This window comes from Sebastes fasciatus, chromosome 6, assembly GCF_043250625.1.
Source record: "Sebastes fasciatus isolate fSebFas1 chromosome 6, fSebFas1.pri, whole genome shotgun sequence".
NCBI classification, from domain to species: Eukaryota; Metazoa; Chordata; class Actinopteri; order Perciformes; family Sebastidae; genus Sebastes; species Sebastes fasciatus.
The window spans coordinates 23,865,086-23,886,613 of record NC_133800.1 but is presented as its reverse complement, the minus strand read 5'-3'; the positions used below and the strand labels follow the sequence as shown (position 1 = coordinate 23,886,613).

The following is a 21,528-nucleotide window of genomic DNA, read 5'->3' as shown; positions in this document are numbered from 1 at the left end:
TGTACTGCAGATATAAATGTTAGATAAAAGACTATGAAATAAATTCTGCAAATTGATTTGGCATTTGTTACTTTAAATGAAGTACTAAACTAGAGGCGTTACTATGCTTTAAGAAGACAAGGAGAGTACTCTTTACATTTAAATGATTACATTATGCACAGTTATTATGCCTGTTACAATTGTAAAACATACAGTGTGTTAAGAACATTAGACACAGTACATATATTATATTGAATGCATATAATATAGTGTCTTTTCTACACTGGGGTAGTTTTGTAGGGAATTTTTTGTATTTGCACAAGCAATGGTCATCGGGCTGTGAAAGTAGGTCAAATATGCTGCTGACATAATCCACACAGAGTCATAAACTTCACTGAGAGCTGAAACCTAAACTCTACTACTGACTGCCTCCCCTGATGACAGAACTGTGTGTGTTTATCATGAAACCTTCAGGACTCTCCTATATTACAACTCGCTCCCCCATGAGTCTATGACAGGCCATTAGACTGCTCCCTTGAAACTCGCTCACATACTACCCGTATAGACCAACTGCCATTGCCTTTCACCAGCACATTAGGTCGCACATCATTATATTTTCAAGTTGCTTATATGGCACAGGGCTTTATTTGTTGTTCTGTGCTGCTTCCATGGATCCCGAATCACAACACCTGTTAAATAGCCTTTCCATAGTGAGTGTGTTCCTTTGGATTCTTTCCAAGTGATGTAAAGACGGCCCTCTTGTGAAACATGTCTGGAAACCATACGTCAAGCCGTGGCGCTCATGACAAATAGGTACTGTAACCTTGATCCTTGAACTCCACGCTACAAGTCATAATGTCAAACCTAATATATGTAGGCTACTGAGCTGCTTTGGGGTTTAATGCTTGTTAAGAAACAGACTGTAAAGGGATGAACGACAGGGAAATTCAGTAAATTCTGAATTTAATCTGACACAAATTTAAAAAGTTGGTCATTTGCTGCATACGTGGCAAGTTAATAATGTTATCCGCAGCGTCGGCATTGTCAGCGATAAATTGTCAAATCCCTGCGTGAGTTCTATGTCGAGTGGATTTCAGACGAGGGCCACACAGGCTGCTCATGCTTTCAACGTCAGACTAATGACGTCTGGATGAAATCCTGTTCCTCTGAATTCTCGCACGTTCCATATTTACTGGTCTCGTTTGGCGGTTTCTGCAACAGTCGGGGCGAGCTTGACAAAATCCTGAGCCAGTCCCATTCTTTCCACTCAGATCATAAAACTTTTCCTCCCTACAGAACCGTTCTTGTTGGTCTACCAGACACAGTGCGTCCTATACAGCAAGGCCATGGAATAATTAAGCAAACTCTTTCCACGCCACATCATAGAGGAAAATATTAATATTTCTATTTTGATAAATGCTTTACATTACCATCTGATTCAGAATGTAGCCATAAGGCAAACAAAAAAGGTTATAACAACAATTTACTAAAGTGAATTCACAGTTGTAATAGGCTTGTCAATCAAAAATGCACAACAAACGGCGAGCAACAGTAGACCGGGGGTGGCGAGGTCGATAAAGGTCACCTGAGAACCATCCATCATGGCTGGCAGACAGGAACACATGCTGGCCTTGTACATACCCATGTTTAAACAAAGCTCTCTGTGGTGGCCTCACACAGCAAGACGCTCATACTGGGTACATACACTGAGCAAAACACAACCTCTTTCCATGTGATTCCACTCATGAAAAATATAACAAGTTGACTATTATGGAACGTATTCCACAAACGGTATTTGTAGTCTTGAACTATGGACAAATGGGAGCTGTGTTGTTTGACTTTCAGCTGTTCAACTAACATGTTTACGTTCAATGTCAACCAAGGCTGGAAGTAACTAACTGCATTCACGTCGTCAGCTAGTGTAACTGCATTTGTGGCTTTTTGAGTGTATCAGTTATTTTACTATAATTTATTGTTTTCAATTGAAATTACGTCAATTACATAGGTCTGCTCCTCTTGGTCGATTAGTCGACTAATCGGTCGTTTTGGTCTTAGTCAACTAAGATTTCTTTAGTTGATTAGTCAACTAGTTATACCCCCACTATAACGTAGTCGGGGGTATATAGCGCTCCGTATGTCCGTCCCTCCGTTTCCGGAGCAGAACTTGGAAACTATTTAACTTAGGAACTTCAATTTTGGTATGATGGTTGACAGTGTGGTTTAGTTGTGCCTTTTGGGGGTTCGATGTCCAGGGTGCCCAAAAATTCAAAGATTTTGGCCACCCTGGACTTGAGGAAGGTGAGCTAAAAACGAGGTACATTGTGCTCCAATTTCATTAGTTCTTAAAGGGCAAAACCTTTGGCCCTACTTTAATAGCGGTCAAGCGGTGTGCGGGAGAACAGCCCGAATAAGTTTACCCTACAAATGTCTTCACTCTAAAACTATTTATACTGAGTATTGGACAACTGTAGAGCCTTCTGCCAATAACAGGCAGTCAGTGATCAGAAACATATTGGTGCATCACTGTTCTCTCTAAATGGTAACTCTTACGGAGATGCCAATCAGGCAAGTCACAGTAAATATTATTTCTAGTTAATGAAATATAAGTAATGTATGCGAACTAGGGATGCTAATTTTGAAAAAATAATGTAACCGATAACTGACCCTCGTTCACCGATTATTAACCGACATTGTTTTTCCGTACAAAAGTGCTGCAGGCTCACTGCTCTTTCTTCACTTCCTTATACGCATCTGTTGAGCTTGTTTTCTTTAAACTCCCATGCAAATCTAGGAGGATACATAATACAATTCACTAATTTAGCAGCTGTTTTCTGGACAGTATGTGTATTTTAGTTGAATATTCATTTTTATTGAATTTGACATTTACTCGACAAGGTGGCCTTTATATAATTTAATGGATAACAGCAAATAGAGAATTACTTAAAATAATTAATTAGCGATTATCCTGTCTTAAAATCTACATTTTTATTTAACTGGTCACAAATTGTACTCATAACAGAAGCTTTCCTCCTGCTAATCCCAGATGAACTTTCTCAACATGCTCATTCATTCACCAACATAGAAGCCCATCTGTGAAACATTTCCAACGCGAAGCCACTTTCCATGATCCTCTCCCATGCGGCGCTTGCAGCTTTAAAATGCATTGATTGGCTACTATTTCAATGTGGGACTAACATTTTCCCCCTGACATTTTTATGATCCGTTGTTCCTCCACCTGCTGAGGATTAGAGATGGAAAGGGAACTAATCATTGCACCAACACCGTGGTTTTGGATGATATCCAATGAGTCACTCAAAGCACTCAACATTGAAAAGCAACTCGGCTTCCCAGCCGCTGAGTAACAGAGACATTCACCAGTTATCCGCAAAGTCAGCTGCAGATGTCATTTATTAGAGGAAAGAGAAGAAGATGGGTAAACAGTTGAATAATAGCAGTTCAGTTTAACACATGTGACGCGTGAGAGCTGAAGGTGAATCATTTTCTTTGATCAAAAATGTCTTTAAAGGGATTAGCTAGTCACACGTGTGACCGGTCCTTCAGTCTGGTTTAATCTTGGATGTTATGAAATGAATTCGTCCACTCCAATATCTTGTGCCAGGAACTTTGTCTCATAAAGCCAGTTGTACATTCTCACCGTGTCATCAGGGGAAACATTTAGACGCTTCCACTCACTACAGGAAGAAACTGAATCGACCGTGAAAGAAATAAACGGCCGACTGCCTTCAAATACTGAACCACACATGATCTGAACAAGGAAATCATACATGAATGTGAAACAAATATAATCCATTATGTAATATACATAATACTATGTTTATTGCACTGATGAGATTGTTCATTATAGATATTTCATTCTTGAAAACTACAGTAAGCGTTCACTTAAGCTGGTTGCATCTTTATAGTTTACAATATTTTCTTTCACTTGCTATGAAATTATGCCCCGAGGATGTTACAGCAGCTGACATCAGAAAGGTTAAATGCTGCCTATTGCAAATAGCTTTTCCAGCCTTACTACATTTGGTTAATAGTGCATGGGAACATTTCCCCAAAGCTGACTGTTTTATGATATTCCTTGATAGAAAACACATGAATGCGAACCATACAAGAGCCTGACTTCACAGATGCACTGAGGCCAATATTAAATCTATAGGCTTAAAGGGAATGGTAGATGGAAATATAAAACTATACAATGGAAAATGCTGATTGTACAATATACAGGAGCACCTGAATAGTTGCACACATGGTAGAAAACAAATTTGAAGATTAAATCATATTTTAACTGCAAGGCTTCAGCTATTGACTTGTTCTGCACTTCATTTATAATTTTTGATATAATTTGGTTTATAATCATTTTAATTTGGTATATAATTTTAATCTGGAGTTCTTACCAACCAACAAACTGTAAAATAAGACAACCCAGTCAGTTTTTTGTGGGCTGACTAGCTCAGAAAACATGTGATTCAAAAAGCCATTCAGATTTGGCTCCCCTTCCTATGTCACATGCAGGCTCATTAGAATATACCGACAACAGTTTTTTTCTCGCAAGCCAATCAGAGCAGACTGGGCTTTTTTGGGAGGGGGTCTTAAAGAGACAGGCGCTAAAACAAAGCGTTTCAGACAGAGGCTGAATACAGGTATATTTAGACAGATGGTGTGAGCAATAAAGCATGTAAACATGTTCTAGTAGAAACCAGTGGGCAACCTCCGAGGTCTGAAAAGTGAAGCCAATGCGGAAGTGCCTTAAACTTGCATTCTCTCTAATATCCAGCAGGGGGCGACTCCTCTGGTTGCAAAAAGAAGTCTGATTGTATACAAGTCTATGAGAAAATGACCCTACTTCTGACTTGATTTATTACCTCAGTAAACATTGTAAACATGAGTTTATGGTCTCAGTCACTAGTTTCAAGTCTTCTTCAATACAGCATGATGTTCATTTAGTAAATTATGGTCCCATTTAGAGTCAAATAGACCATAAAGCAGGGGATGCTTTAGGGCGTGGCTACCTTGTGATTGACAGGTCGCTACCACAGCATTGTCCGGCCTGGGAGTTGTCCGTGTTTGCGTCTTACAACTTTAACTCTTTCACAGTATGTTTTCAGTTCATGAAAGTTAATTGACGCCTAAAAAATGTCTTATTTAGCATTCAGTTGTACTTAGCTCCATCCTCTCGTGTCGCTTCTGGTTTGCAAAAAAACAAGATGGCGACGACCAAAATGCTGAACTCGAGGCTTCAAAACGGCAGTCCACAAACCAATGGGTGAAATCACGGTGACTACTTCTTATATAGAGAAACTCAAAATACATGTATGAACCTCGAAAATGAGCATGATATGTCCCCTTTAAAAAGGTACTACTCATGTAACTGCCTGGTATTATCACCGAATTTATGTGCGGCTAAATTGATGTAACCAAAGTTTTGGCACATGAGAGAGACATGAAACTTTATCTCATTCATTGTTAACTTTTTTTATCCCTTCCTTTATCCTTTTGTACGCATCCAAACAGTTTATAGTTGACACACATAAAAGTTACTCTCCATCTGTAATATATTTAATGTGTATACTCCAAAGGGGGGAGTCACACATCTTGTGCATTGTAAAACTCTACAGCCAAAGTTAGAAATTTTATTTAACACAAAGCTACAATAAAATCTTGAAGTAGCTCGAGGCTAAAAACTACGTAACAACTGATGATCATAGTTGCCCATGTGGTGTTACTACAAGTTGGTCGCAAAACAATTTCATTTCAATAGGTGACAAAGCAGTTAATACCAGATTAAGAAATAACTTTAGTAGCTGCTAGAAAAGTGTAAAATTAGGACCTTAGAAACTTCAGAGATCATGTAGTATTTCCTTATGTGCACTGAATAGAAAACTATTAAACACTAATAATCTTAGTGGAAACAGGAAAACCCAATGACAGCATTATTGGCTGGGGAAAGACTTTGAATGTTATTGAAAGCAGGAAGACAACACAAAAACAACAGTCAGCCAAGGCAACAGTATCCAAAGCCAAGTCTCTGTTTCAGAAATTTATAGTGCATATTGGCAAGGCTGTCCACACACTGACATGACAACGTGTTTCATATCCTTTAGTCTACAAACACACATGGACAAGTGAGCACAGCTCTCCTTTTGAAGCCATTACGTAATTATTACCCCGGCAACATGTAGTTCAAGTGTGTACGCAGATCTGTAGCCCGTTTCACCTCCAGGCTATGAACCAGGGACAGCAGCCGCTCACCCAGACCTGGTCTACGTCTAAACACCTGGATCTGCTTCCTATCCGTCAGCCTCTTCTCATCTCTCTCGGGGCCAAGCTTTCATTCACGGCCAATTAGGATGTGATCGGTGTAACAGCGCGGCTGTCCACCACCAGAAGAGTCCGAGCCAGAAATAGTGGTAGTGGTGGTGAACCAGTGGCCAGGGGGCAGGGGGTTGGAAATTTGAGTAGTGTGTGTGTGTGTGTGTGTGTGTGTGTGTGTGTGTGTGTGTGGCTCGTGTTGTGCATGCTTGTGGATCTCTTTTGTGCCATGGGGAGGAGGGGTGGAGAAAGAAGGCTGTTGCTTTAAACAAGAATGTGTTCATTTTTAAGGGAGAGGGGGGGAGGCTCAATTTGTCTGCCTGGTGAAACACTGCGAGAGGATTTTTCATCATTTAAAAGCACCAAGGAGTGAGAGAGAGAGAGAGGTGCAGCTGAGAGAGACAGCCTCTTAGAGCTGTGAGGCAGAAGTGATGGATTCAGCCCACAGAAAAGTGACAGTCTTCTCCTAACGGGCCACAGGCAGTACACAACCTGCCCTGGACTCTCACCATTAATCAGGAAACTACCTCCACCATCCAACTGTAAAGTTGTCTCTTGAAAACTTTTTTTATTCCAGTGGATTTTTGGATTTTGTTTGTTGAAGACTTTCTGGCAAGTTAAGCTTCTGTCGGGCTAATGACGGTGTTTTAATCATAGGCTTTAAAACACCACTACCCTCCACGGCTGGGATGGACTGAGGTGACAAAGAGTGAGTAACAGTCAGCGCAGAAAAAAGGGGGAGAGGAGGACGCAAGGGGTGCAGCTTTCACACTTGGGATGACTTTCTACCAGGAGAAACTTCAATCAGCTCTGCCAGGAGGGCAAGGCAACTGAGGGAGACTCATCAGTACTCTGCACTTATCTCGTAAGCATTGAGCAACCTTTTACTTATTTATACATTTATCTTATTTATTGTGCACGTGTACACTAAATTATGTCAAACATTACTTCAATTCACTGCACTGACAAATTGCCTGTAACAAGTAAGTCCACAGAGCAAATGATGACCTTTGTTGGAGTTGTTTTTGTGAGCTCAGAGTCAGCCCAGTGACATTTGTAACAAAACAGTGAAGCAATTATTTTGCCATTTTGTTAAATGGATTGAAGTCAGACTTTTAACTGTTCACTCTCAAGCCACTGCACTTCACATAATGATTTTGTTTGATCATAAATTCATCAGTCGCCATGCAGCATCTGTTATCTGACTCACTGTTCAGTGCCAAAGGGTGATTGTACTTTCTGATGAGTAACTGGACTGATGGACTTGGTTGAGGGGGGGTTAATTCAGCGCAGGGTGATGCTGGAGAGCGGGCTCTCTGGGCTAAGTGCTTCTTCGCTACTGATAAAACACTCAAGCTTGTGAAAACACAGGACCCTAAATGGGTAAAATAAAGGCATGGGGTAATGAAGAGGGTGTGTAGTAGATGATTTACAGTAAGAGCCTTGTATGATACATGCTGGCATATATAATTCTAATATCTAAATAGTACCATTCATTTCTAAAAAAAGATAACCTGACTATGTCACGCAGCTTCAGGATGTTCCCCTGGGCTCAAGAGGACAGGGAAGCAGGCGGTTGAATCCCGTCTTTGTTTCTGTTGCCAGAGCAGTGTTTGGATAAGGGGGCTTTGAGGTAGAATACTGGAAGTTATCGAAACAATTCCAGAGACCCCCCGCCTCTCCATCTGACTCAGATCACAAGTGCGCTACGGAAGAAGCAGCATGAGACAGAACGAAACCTAAAATCTGACCAAAAACCTGAACTCTCCTGCTCCAAAACAAATACTGTCCTATACCATGAAACTGAGCAGGTAGTTGAGGTTAATCATGTTCAAAAAATGCCATGTTACGCGCTTACAAGGATTACATGCTTGAGGAAAGAATGAGGTCACCCTCAAGGTAATGTAATAGTGCAGATTACCATGAGCAGATTGAATTTGACTCTGATCCAACACATATTGGGTGTCATGCAAGGAGGCTGCCGGTTCTCAGCGGAGCTGGCGCTAATTTGAACATGCAGCACGAAGCCGCCCCTGCAAAGTGCCCGCTTTCTTTTCAGCTACTGGCAAATTAGGCGCTGCTGTGCAGTCGTGTTGTGATCTCCTGTTGCGGATGATGATGATGTGATTACGAGGCATTCACACAGAAAGTAGGACGCCGGGAATGAATTGGGTCAGTAGATACAGTATGTCTTATAGGTGCAGAGGGGATAAGGGCGAGTAGTGGTCCCGCGTCTAGAGAGGGTCTAGCCCTCTCCGTCTGCCACCATTGACTCTCCGTGTGTGTATGGCAGCTCGCTCTAATGAGGTGACGAAGAATGCGAGGAATGCCATGCTCACGCCGAAATGAGAGGGGCTGGGGTGCGAGACATCAGCCAGTCTGCCCACCTTCTAATTAATATGTGCTGAGCATGACTAAAAAGGCTAGAGCACAGCGCTGGTCAGAGACACGCTGACCTACCCGCCGCACACACTTGATTTAACACTGAGTCAAATCCAGAAGGAGGAGTCGTGTAAACACAGACTTACCACCTGAAGACAGTAAAACCAAAACATTTTGGTGTGAAGCAGACTTGAAGAAATCGCCCAAGAGGAGCTGCCAATCAAATTCCGACGAGAGGTGTTATTCACCGCACACTACACTCGTTTGTTTTTAGGCCCTGAGCAGAGTAGACGTGTATATGACACTTCTCAACACCGGTTAATCACTGCAGCTATTTGCCAGTCAATGGCAGCTTGTTAAAGTGAACTGATGTCGGGACAATGACGAGCCGCGGGGGCTGTTAACAGCAGGAGGAGGAGGAGGAGGCTTTTCTGTTGTTCCCTCTGGCAGACTGGTGGACGGGTTAATGACAGGCTGTCTCCGTCGGGGCAGATGGGACTCTCTCTCACGTCCCTGGGATACCGAGCCCAGCAAGTGTTGTTATTTGAAAACACACATTATCGGAAAAACACTCTTAGACACGCACATACTGCATTCACTCACACATTTCATCACAAGCTGCAAACATTTTCCCCCCTCAGCTTTGAAGTGTAGTGAAGCCTAGAGCAGGAGATTCCGGGCTAACGACATCCAACATGGGACTCCTCCGCGGCAAGGGCAAATCACTCGGCATTTCTCAGAGACAGAGCTCATGTTCCGGGGGGAGAAACCGCAGGAGCCACTGGCCAAATACAGTCATCAGCACATTACGAGGGACAGGCTGTGGGCTGCTCTTTTATCTTGGTATGGGCTTACTCGTAAGCTATTATTAGAGATATCTTTTGGGCTTTATCTGGAAAGACTATAATATAATTTCAATGAGTATCTCTTTGCATAGTGCGAAACATATTTATGACACTACATTTTCCGAATCAATCAGCATTTGCTGAGGTGATGTCATACGGCCAGACTTTGTTGGCAGGATTAGACTGTTCTTTAGAAGTTCTCAGGAAACTAGTTGACTAACACTCATACAATTTTGTTGACTATTTGATTAGTTGATTTAATCGACAGATCTGTGAAATACTCCTCAAATAGGGAGGTTAATAATTAACCGTTAACCGACATTAAGCATTTTAACCGATTAACGCTATCGGTTAAACGGTTAAAAGAAATATTAATAATTCATAAAAAAGCTGAGCGGCTTAGAGGAGTGGCTCGTCACTTTAAGGAGAAAAGCTGATCCACCTTAACAGCCCACCTTAAGAGGCAGAGCCGGAGTTGCAGGATACAGGAAGTCGGCTCCGGTCTCTCGAGCTCGCCTGAGCGGTGCGGAGCAGAGGTGTTGTAACATTTATTCACCCACAAATAAACTGTACACACACTGCTACGTTCACAGCTAAACGCCACCAACAACCCCACACTCACCGCCGCCACACACGCACAGTCTGTCGGACACTCGTTAAAGTTATGCCGGGCAGACACACAGCTGACAACCCGCTAAACTAAACTAAATGTGCGGTGGAGACTTTTACTGGGAAAGTTGCTGCATGTCTGCGACACTACATGTAGCACCGTGGGTGCTACAGTAGCTTTCCTGACGGGTGAACTGGGGACTCAGCTGTCTGTTGTGCTCATACACTGCAGCTGGCACATGCAAGGTTAACGGTTAATAATCGGATAACGAGGGTCAGTTATTGGTTAAGAAAATGTTTCAAAATTAGCATCCCTATCCTCAAAGAATCACACAAAAGCACCACTTTAAATCTTGTGTTTACCAGAGATGTGCTCATAAGTTTCTTAGAAATAAGTCATTCAGCATGAAAAAAGCATAAAAAAAGACTAATCGACTAAATAAATCTTAGTTGACGACGACCAAAATGACAGATTAGTCGACTAATCGACTAATGGCCCAGACACACCAACCTGACATCAGAGAACTAGCAAAGACTACAGCCGGCAGCCAACTACCACATACGGCGGTAGTCTGTATTCGTCATTCAAAAAGGGAAACCGGAAGACCGTGGACTCTCACTCACCACTTAGCTTCATTCCAGATGGCCATGTCATGAAACTATCCGTGTATTGGAATGATCAGATGACATGAAGATGAAAAAAAGCTTTCCTCACATCCGTTTCTCTTCTCGTGCACTGATTCGTTGAAGCTGAAAAGTCAATCAGAGAGATTTCTCTCACCAACGCCGATTCAACATGCTGAATCGGCCGAAAAACCTCCAAGACGGACAGACTAGAGTCAATGGTGCAGAACACACTAAAACTAGGCCGACGGACGTTCACTGACGGCCCCAAACTGTCCGACGGCTGACCGTCGGCTTGGTGTGACAGGGCCTTTAATCGTCAGATCTGTTGAAACTGATCGCACAAAAGCACCACTTAAAATCTTGTGGTTACCAGAGATGTGCTCATAAGTTTCTTGGAAATAAGTCATTCACCATGAAAAAAGCATAAAAAACATCTAATCGTCTAAAGAAATCTTAGTCGGCTAAGACCAAAATGACCGATTAGTCGACTAATCGACTACGAGGGGGCAGCCCTTTTGAAACAGAAACTACACTCTTCTTTGAGGTGTTTTGATTAATAGCAGTTTCAACTGTGGACTTGCTACTTTTTGTTACTGATTTGACAAAATGCCATGGGAGAATCAGACCTTATATTCCTCTGAACTGAAGGGGATTTTATTTCTGGCCAGGTTAAGTATAATAGCAAAATGACTGACAGGTTACAGAAGAGTACAGGATGCAAAAGCCCACGCAAGTTTATTTTTTTTCGGTCAGTAAAAGTGTTTTCACATTCTACTCTAGACAGATAAAGCCAAAACGGTCATGTTCTTAGAGAGTGCTGCATTTCTCTTCTCCACGTCTCCTACCTAATGCGCTGGCAGCACGCCCGGATTAACAAGACAAAAACATTTCTGCTCTCTTCCCAAATTTGCTCTTCCTATTAAATGGTGGATTATCTTCCACACCGAGATAGGCTAAAACAAACGCACGAGGAGTTGTCAGGACTGGCAGTCCTGACGCGGATCTTCAAAAACTAAAGCCAATAAAAGTCTCTGTATAATGCGTTCTGATTAGACGGGCCCCTTCTGACTCTGGGGAGGTGTTACACAGGACCCCTCTGTAATCCAATATGCAGCAGCTTTCAATTAAGGTGCCCCAGGAGTTCAAGGCCTTGTTATCCTTACACAGGAGTTACATTCTCCTCAGCACTCAGTGGCATCCCCCTAATAACACCACATCATCCACAAAAACGGCCTGCACTTATTTTTCTAATTAAAATGCCTACCCTTTGAATTCTGGGGATAACAGTTAAGTATCTCATTCTCATTAACTCTTGAGGAAAGTTATGGGTTGTTGTATGGGAGGACATAGCATTTAAGAGAGACTGTAATCTAGACAGGGATTAATGGTATCTGAGATTTAATCAGAAAGACAGATCAGGAGAACGTTATGTAACAGATGCCGGATAGTTAAAGTAAGCTTTTAGTCTGCTAAAACAGAAACACACGGATGCATAAATTCAGATTAATTGCCTTTCGGTGTCTGAACGCAACTTATTTCCCTCTTTTGGTAAAGGCTATGGACAGGAATGATGCAACACGATCGATATTTAAAGCGGTTCCATGAATAGCATCATCTGGTAGTGTCTCAAATTTTCCATAAGCAAAGATGTCCAGGCCTGCAGAGGGGAGCAGATAGGAGTGTTTCTGTATGTCAGTGGCAGTCGCCCAAACACAACCTGAGCCAGCACAGCAAACTAAGCTAAACACACTCCCCCAACAGCAATGAATCTGACTAAAGAAATCAGCACATCATTAGACTAAAGAAATATTTTTCTTAGAGGCAGTCAGGTGATTAGTAACTTTCAAACAACATGTACTGCATACTTTTTGATAGCGGAAAACTGATTCAAACAGACCAGGATCAAGGCCAGATGTATCCAATGAATGACACAAATGGGAAAACTGCAGTGTGTTTTCATGCCAGTAGTGATACGTACAGTGTAGTAACCATGAGATTCTTCATATATCACATGTGAATATAATGCTTTTCCTGTCATGGAAAGTCACAGCAGCCACTGGGGCGCTCAGCGAGGCAAGTGAGCGATTTTCTTTCAGATCTAATCTGTTTCGGGAGCTGTAATAACCTCCAGCCATGTCTAGGTTGAGATGTGTATGCACAGGGCTTCTGTGTCTGTCTGATTCTGACAGGTAATGGAGGATAGGACCAGTGTAACCTGATGGGCAGCCTTCTTCTGGTCCCAATCAGCTTAGCTGTGAAGGACTCCATTGATGCCCTGTCAGTTCTAATAGTAAGGCAAAAAAGGTTCAGAATAGGTACGCTCATACAGTCTTCTGCTTACCAACTACAAAAGTGAGCCAGCTGGTCTAACAGTTCCTCCGCCTCACTCCCCGCCGCTCCGAAGAAAGACAAGCTACCTAGCTAGCCATCCGTCTCTGGAGCTGCGTCCGTTCTCTTCCAGGCGAGCTACGACCACACTATACGGCCCCATGTGTTGCCACTGTAACAGCTAACAACAATCGCCATTTTCTTTTGTACTAGTCAAATGATCGTTCAATGTCCACTCCAATGTCTACTCCTATTCTATTTCTATGTTTTTTTCACTACAATACAATCATGTTCTCCATTTTCTTCCCCATTCTCCTCAGGCGTTGGTGAGTTGGACACATGGAGCCCCCTTCAATGGTCCTGCTGGGGCTCCTTGTTGTTTATGGACTAGCCTGCGGTGCCCAGCAGACTCAGGGGAGTCCGTCGGGCAACAGCCACGGCAAGGACAGGACCCAAGTATTTGAGAGCAGTGAGGATGATTTAGAGAAAGGATTTTTCTATGCTGGAAGGAGCAAGCGCGCTCCAGCCGAACAGCCACAGGACAAGTGCTCCTACACTTTCATTGTGCCTCAACAAAAAGTGACCGGAGCCATCTGCGTCAACTCCAAGGAGCCGGAGGCCATGCTGGAGAATCGGGTGAACAAACAGGAGCTGGAGCTGCTAAACGTTGAGCTGCAGAAACAGAAGAGGCAGATCGAGACCCTGCAGCAGTTGGTGGAGGTGGACGGAGGTATTGTCAATGAGGTCAAGCTTCTGAGGAAGGAGAGCCGAAACATGAACTCCAGAGTCACTCAGCTGTACATGCAGCTGCTCCACGAGATCATCAGGAAGAGGGACAATGCCCTCGAGTTGGCTCAGATGGAGAACAAGATCCTGAACCAAACCTCCGAGATGCAACAGCTCACCGGTCGGTACAAGGATCTCGAGCACAAGTACCAGCACTTGGCATCTTTGGCCACCAACCAATCGACTCTTATTGCCCTGTTGGAGGAGCAGTGCCAGAGTCGCCCGCCCCCTCGTCATCACGTGCCCGTCGTCCCCCAGCCACGGCCTCAGCCACCTCCGCCATCGCCACCTCTCAACAAGCCTTACCAGCCACCCGTCATTCCACGAACCAACAAGCCAATCAGCAACGAGATCCAGAGTGACCAGAAATCTCAACCGCCACTTCCAACGATGCCCACCGGCACACACAGCCCCTCCACCACCGACAAGCCCTCTGGTGAGTCCAACAAAGTCCAGTATGAACTTTTAAATGACATTTCTCAAGTTCTATTTTTGAGGCATTCTTACCAAACACACCGGTTGCCATCACAAACCGCAGTCACAGACAAAGGATTTTGTGTCTGAGCTAACTTGTGAACCTCTTCATCATTAATCACACGACAACGCCAAGTACCCATTCTTCCATTCAGTTCCAATTTAAATACGTCCCACACATTCCCAGGGCAAAGGGCTCTCAGTGAGAACAGAAATGCTGTTGTCTCCAGCCTTTTGAGATGCATATCATCTAATTGCCGTGGTTCACCCCACACCAAAACACAAAGCATATTAGTAGGGTAAATACATGTGCCTAAATGGATAGCTGGATCCAAGCCCATGGGACTCTTAAACACATGTTAGTGCATGATAAAGCTTTATAATTGATGCAAAGGGTGTTTAGTGGTATCAGTTGCAGCGAGTAGTCTGTTGCTGTTTCCTCCCTCTTTTCCCATTTGATTTTCATTAGGAGACTTGGTGGAAAAAAAGAGAACAAGCCATTCCCAACATGACTAGTGGGAGCTTTTTTTTCTTTCCATTGACATTTTGTGCCACCGCTTGCCATTTTCATGAGGCTGCATGTGAACGGTAGCCTTTGTATGGAACGTTTGAAAGGAGGCAAGTAATTTCCTGCCCATAGCCACGCAACTAACACCCCAAAAAGTTACATAAACCCTCAACACGAACAGAGAGCTGCACACAATGCGGGAATGGAGGAAGGAAGACAGGGAGGGAAACGGAGGGATGGAGTCTAAGAAAAAAAAGGAAGGGGGCGGGGGGTAATGTACGCACAGAAAGAGATACCGAGAGTCAGTGATGTCATTTGTTCCAGTTGCGCCAGGCAAGAATCAGTCATATGTTCCATCAGAGCAGCAGACTTTATCAGGCAGAACAGAGCGGGGCAGGGCAGGGCAGCTCTCTGGCTTGTATCTGCTCAACAGACATTCCTGAGAGTAAATGGATGGCAGAGAGCGAGCCGAGAGATAGATATCATCCAGAGTGATTTTATAAAACCCCAAAACAACCTTGTTATTGAAAGACAAACTTCTGGCTATTCACATTATGGGAACGCTTTCACGGTTCCTATCGCAAACTGAGCTGTTCTTTGTTTCCTCTTTCATACACCTCCTCTTTCTGTATATCTCTTGCAATCTGTTGATGCACCCCTTCCCTCACCTCTACCCCCTTTGCGTGACCCCACTATTCTCTTTGCATTTGTTTCCATTGTATTTAAACACTTTGTAATCCGGGCCAGTTGGCAAACCACACAAGTGTGAAATCTCGAGACCTTAAACACTTTCACAGCCAATTGAAGCCGGGGAGCCAGTGGCCCCATTAGTGTTTTTCCATATCTGCTAGGTTTGGAATTTGGGGGTGAGATCGTAATGGCACGCTGGCACATTAGGTTTGACTGATTTGCACCATAAAATCCAGTAAAACAACATTGACCTTGCCCAAAAATCTACAAAACTTTTGTAGCACAAATTCTGTTTCTGCAGAAGAGCGCAGAGCTGGTGCTGCCTGATTATTGTCAACATGACTCGTCTTTGATTCAGAGGTTGTAAACAAGAAATGCATCTTCATAAGAGGTTGCAGATGCCATCCTGTTGCTTCACACAACTTTTTGTTATATTGATAAAAAACTTTCAGCAGTATTACTGGCAGAGAAGTACAGCTTAAGACAGGGATTTACAAGCTGTCGATGAATGAATTTAGTCTCGGAAATCCTCTTTTCAAAACATGATGTGAGGCTTTAATATGCCTCCAATGAAAATGATTTGTCTGTATATTATAAAGTACAAAAACCTAAGTGAAAGTAAGTAAAATGAGTATAATCCTGCACTTTAAAGCACCCCAGATGATCTAAAGTTAGTGTTTCATCATTCAGTAGTCAGGATTCCCTTTGCCCTCATGCCAGTGTTTCTTTTGGCTGCACAGCCGGCAGCCATTTCCCTTGTGAGAGCAGCAGCCAAAGTCAATTTCACTGTTAAAATGAGAGCTTCTGCTGAAAAGCGGGATTCCCTACGGCAGAGTATAAAAACTCTTTGTGACAGTACGACTTTTTCTCCATTTCCCTTTCTCAACTTTTGTAACTGACAGGATTTTTGCATGCTATAAATGTCTTGTTGTTTAGGGCCATTTAAGGATTGTCTGCAGGCTCTGGAAGACGGCCACACTACCAGCGGCATGTACCTGGTGAAGCCGGACAACGCCAACCGGCTTATGCAGGTGTGGTGCGACCAGAGACACGACCCAGGCGGCTGGACCGTGATCCAGAGGAGGGTGGACGGCTCCGTCAACTTCTTCAGGAACTGGGAGACGTACAAGGTGCGACAACCTCACACCAAATCAAGGAGCTCATAGTTTTGGAGGGAAGCAGGCGGCTCGTGTAGGTTGTTTTGCCACTTACCAGATGTGAGCCAGTAATGAATAGGTAATTGTTAAGCTCTCAAAGTGTCTGATGTAGTAACGGTCTCAGTCGCTGCCACAGCCATGACTCATTAATTCCAGCAGCATCAGTTGGTCTTTGTGAATGAGTCCACAGTAAAATAACAACGTGGGGATATTGGGCTTGAATGACACATTAGTTGGTTGCGTCTACATTCCTGGTGTTGTGGAAAAATAACCTTATTTTTTTAATATTGCATTACACGGTACCTGATAAACAGGGTTACGGAGTGGATACATTTTTATTCAGGGGAACTTCTTTAACTTCTGAAAGGGAAACCCCTCACACAGGGAGCAGTACTTCACTGCTTGCCAAAGGTTCACTCGGGTCCTGATTAAATCTCAGCTAAGGGCAAGAGTGCAGATCTTTCCGAGCCTTTTACGAAAACCTTTAAACCACACGAGATCTGAAATTGCATCTGTGCACTCATCAGAAGGGGTGTTTCCATGATTCAAAGCATGTGCTGGGTAGGGGATACCACAAACCGACTTACAGTACGACCGGAGCCAGAACAAAGCAGTAAGACGGCATCCAGTATGTCGGATTTCAGACTAGATAGTCTTTTTCCTGCTGTGCTTTCAATAACAAAATAATAGTGGAAAACTGGGCACCCGGTGCTAGCTGTAAACTTGACTCAGAGGGTCCATTTATAATAACGTTCCTTGACGATAAACAACCCCATAGAAGAGCTAACTCATAATTACCTCCAGAACACGAGCATCGACCCTGAATCATCCCCCAGACAAACAGTTCAAAACGACTTTTTTTGGCATTTTTTTGAAAGATGACAGTGTAGAAAGAGAGAGTTGTATGACACGCAACAAAAGTCCCAAGGCTGGAATTGAACCCGTGACGTTGCGGTTACGTGGCATGTGCTGTAACCACTCAGCTACCAAGGCCCCCCGTTCAAAGCTTTTCAAAGAGAAATCTTACCAATAGTGTTTTTTCTTATCGTTGCCCTTCACAGCAAGGTTTTGGCAACATTGATGGCGAGTACTGGCTGGGTCTGGAGAACATCTACTGGCTGACTAACCAGGCAAACTACAAACTGCTGGTCACGCTGGAGGACTGGTCTGGCAGGAAGGTGTTTGCGGAGTATGCCAGCTTCAGAGTGGAGCCCGAGGCCGACTTCTACAAGCTAAGGGTGGGCCGTTACCACGGCAACGCCGGAGACTCCCTCACCTGGCATAATGGCAAACAGTTCACAACACTGGACAGAGACCACGATGCATATACAGGTAAAAATACAAATTTTAAAAGTACTTAATTGGACAAATGTTGGACGCTTAAACGTATCATCATACGGTTTGTATGATTACTTACGAAAAGTCATTCCTCATTTTTCGTGCGTTTTCCTACGAATGTCCAGCATTACGTGACGTTTTAATTTCCGGCCCTGTCTTTTCAAATTAAACTTCCGTCTTCACAGGAAACAACTTGGTTAGGTTTAGGTAACAAAACTACTTTGTCATGTGTCGCTCTTCATACTTCCTAGTTCACAATTATGTGGATAACATACAAATTGCTTTCGTGGGATACAAATTAGAGTACTTTCCTTTAGTAGGTATAGCTACAGTGCAATCCGTTCAATGCAAAAATGATGTTTATGCAAGCAGCCTGACAGTTTTTTTCATGTTTTTCAACGTTTCTAGGCAATTGTGCCCACTACCAGAAGGGAGGCTGGTGGTACAACTCTTGCGCCCATTCAAATTTGAATGGAGTTTGGTACCGAGGAGGACACTACCGCAGCCGCTACCAAGATGGAGTCTACTGGGCTGAGTTCAGAGGAGGAGCCTATTCACTAAAGAAAGTGGTCATGATGATCCGTCCGAACCCAAACACCTTCCACTAAGCATCCAAGGAACACATACTGTACTGTACTGTATCTCTCACTAAACAAAAACCTTTACAGCTCCTAGAATCCACCTTTTGTTTCTTTAACGGAGTGGCACCACACCAAGTCAGATGACAAAGAGACAGACGATGTTGAAAGTGCAATATCAAACACTTATCTACTGGCATCTCCTGCACCTTTATTTAGTTGTCTGTACCATTTTCCCTTTTACGTATGACTCAGTAAAGACGTGTTCTCATTGCTCAGGAGTTGTTTTTAATACACTGTCTTTCATAAAACAAAAACCTGCTTAGCTGACAGTGCTCTCATCTGACCCGAGAGAGAAAAACAATATGAACCTAATTTGACATAAAAAGAACAGATTACAATAATTCAGTAAAGTAACCTTGAGATAGGTTGAGATAGGAACCCTACAATATATATTTAGTATGTATGTAAAGTTGTTTTTTTTGCAGTAACAAGCAAATGAGGTTGACACAGGAAACATATCCAGTGACTTTTATTTTCAATCTAAATACATTTTTCAAATGTGTAATTTATAGGGACATTTATTGACTTGTAGTACAGGGTTGATATTCTGGCCAGTTTTGTTAATCACAACAAAGTATACTATAAAAACAGTGCCATCAAACCAAAACTAATAGCAATACCTGAAGTTATTAACAGTTCGCTTATGCAACATCTGATAGATCTAAGAACAAAAATCAACTCGCCACCAAACTTTGAAGAGGTACGCTCTCTTCAAAGTCCTGCTTTTTTTTCTTATAAATACTTGTTTTGAAATCTTGAATCTCTTCAACAGGTATCCACCAATTTGCTTGTATGAATCAAGCACTGTATTTACTGTATAAATCTAGTGGTTTTGTTGATGTCTATAGATCCAACACATTGCGTTTGTACATAAAAGATATTTGTAATATAATGTATTAAAACCTGTTATGTCACTATTACATTGCAATAAAGTATGTACAGCTTGTGTGTTTTCTATTTTTTTGGCGTTTCTTGGTATAAAACATATACTTAGACTTATAATTGTTTGAATTTTAAATTTTTTTTATTTTAGTTTTGACTTTCCAGTTTCATTTTAGTTTAGTTTTAGTTTTCAGAGTGCATATGAGTTTAATTTCAGTTTTTCAGAAAGTTTTAGTTTGACAGTAGTACTATGATGCCTTAGAAGTATGTAGTTACAAATACATGGTTGGAAAACTATAGTAATGGCTATAATGTTTAATCTTCCCCCTACTTTACGGTCCGAAGTGAGGCAATTGTGGCACAGCTCCGTCTCCTGCAAGGTCAAGTGCCTTCAATTTCTGGTTGGCGGAAATTCATGCCGTCCCCTTTTTCCATTTGTGATACATTATAGCTAAAAAAAACTAAAACTGAAATGAATTTACATTCATTTTTATTAGTTTTTAAACAGGATATAGGATATATGTTTTATTTAGTTTCAGTTTACTAACAATATTTCTGACTGCTCATTTTTGTTTTAGTTTCAGTTTTATTTTACTATATTAATCCTGCACCAAAGTAATATTTATCTGTTGTCCAAAAGTGAAAGTAAGAACGCATTGTTTGAAAGGGAGTACATATGTTACAGTTTATTACATATGAAATTGTATTAATTATATCCTTAAGAAGCTTCTCAACTCTACCATTTATCTTAAGTGACGTCGTTCATCCAAAGACACTTAATGACAACAGTCATAAACATTTATCAAATGTAATTCATGTTCGTATCAATTTTCATGACTGTTGCGCCAGCCTTATGCATACCTCTAAAAGACACAGACACTAAGATTTTGAATGTTAATCCTTTAGATTTCTATTTTAGTGGATTTATTTGGGGATTTTGCAGATCACTCTCTCTCTCTTACTACTCATGTATCTCTCTCCTGAGAACAAGAGACAGACTATGAGCCACTATTATTGTGATTTTTATGAAGTTAATTTCCTCATCGCATCATTTTAAAGCTCAACTTGTTGTGGCTAATCCCCCTAAAAGCTGACATATCCCTCAATATATTGAAACATGCAAGAAGAAAGCTCATAGAATATACTGTATACCCATGATAATAGTTATGTAGACCATATCAGATATGCCATTTTGGATATCATTCATTGTGTAAAAGAAGGATATGTTTTAAATTTTAAGAGACAAACTGGAAAATATACAGTGTTTGTAACAAAGGGTTCAAGTAAAACAATTTAAAATGAATCGTATATAAAATAATTGTATGAATTGTAAATGGACTACTTCAATCTTTGAGACTGTAAAGTTTAGATTAATGTGAATATTAGTTCCAAAGATTACTGCTAGCTTACAGTGCACATCTACCGTGCAGCAACCACAGCTTTTGCCAAATTTGCTTATAATTATGTACTATTATAAAGCAGCACCTCAATTTGTTATTTAAAACAAAAGCAAACAGAATGAAATTCTTTAAGTAGGGAAAAAAATGAACGTGCCATTCTGAAAAACTACATTTTGTTAAGCGTTAAGAGTCTGCACACCAGGGAGTGACAAATGAAATGTGACAGGCGTGTAAAACTAATGCATCCAGCAGTCCTCCTCCACTGACAGCAGAAACCACCTTTATTTTACTATGTGTCAATGAGATTTCCAAAGACAGCTGGAAAGTGAAGCAAAACTGACTTTACACTGCAATGAACCAGGCTCCATTTAATGTCACATTTTGTGACCAGGCTTGAGTGGAGGAAGGTTTGGAGAGCATTTAAAATCAATTTAGTGTGAATTCCTGTGAATGACAACTTTAAAGACAATCTGAGATCATCTGAAGAGGCCAATTACCAACGGAGCAAAAAGTGACGCGTGTATTTAAACTCCCTCGCTCCGAATAAAAACTAACTTA

General features: G+C 42.0%; 1 protein-coding gene across 1 annotated transcript; it reads left to right on the top strand.

The window, feature by feature from the left end:
- Nucleotides 1–6,644: 6,644 nt before the first annotated feature.
- On the top strand, nt 6,645–19,634 carry angptl2b (angiopoietin-like 2b). Its single transcript, XM_074638633.1, has 5 exons — nt 6,645–7,168; nt 13,415–14,316; nt 16,489–16,682; nt 17,771–18,041; nt 18,456–19,634. The coding sequence occupies exons 2-5, from the start codon at nt 13,434–13,436 to the stop codon at nt 18,653–18,655; spliced, it is 1,548 nt and encodes a 515-aa protein (XP_074494734.1). The 5' UTR covers nt 6,645–7,168; nt 13,415–13,433; the 3' UTR covers nt 18,656–19,634.
- Nucleotides 19,635–21,528: the final 1,894 nt, after the last annotated feature.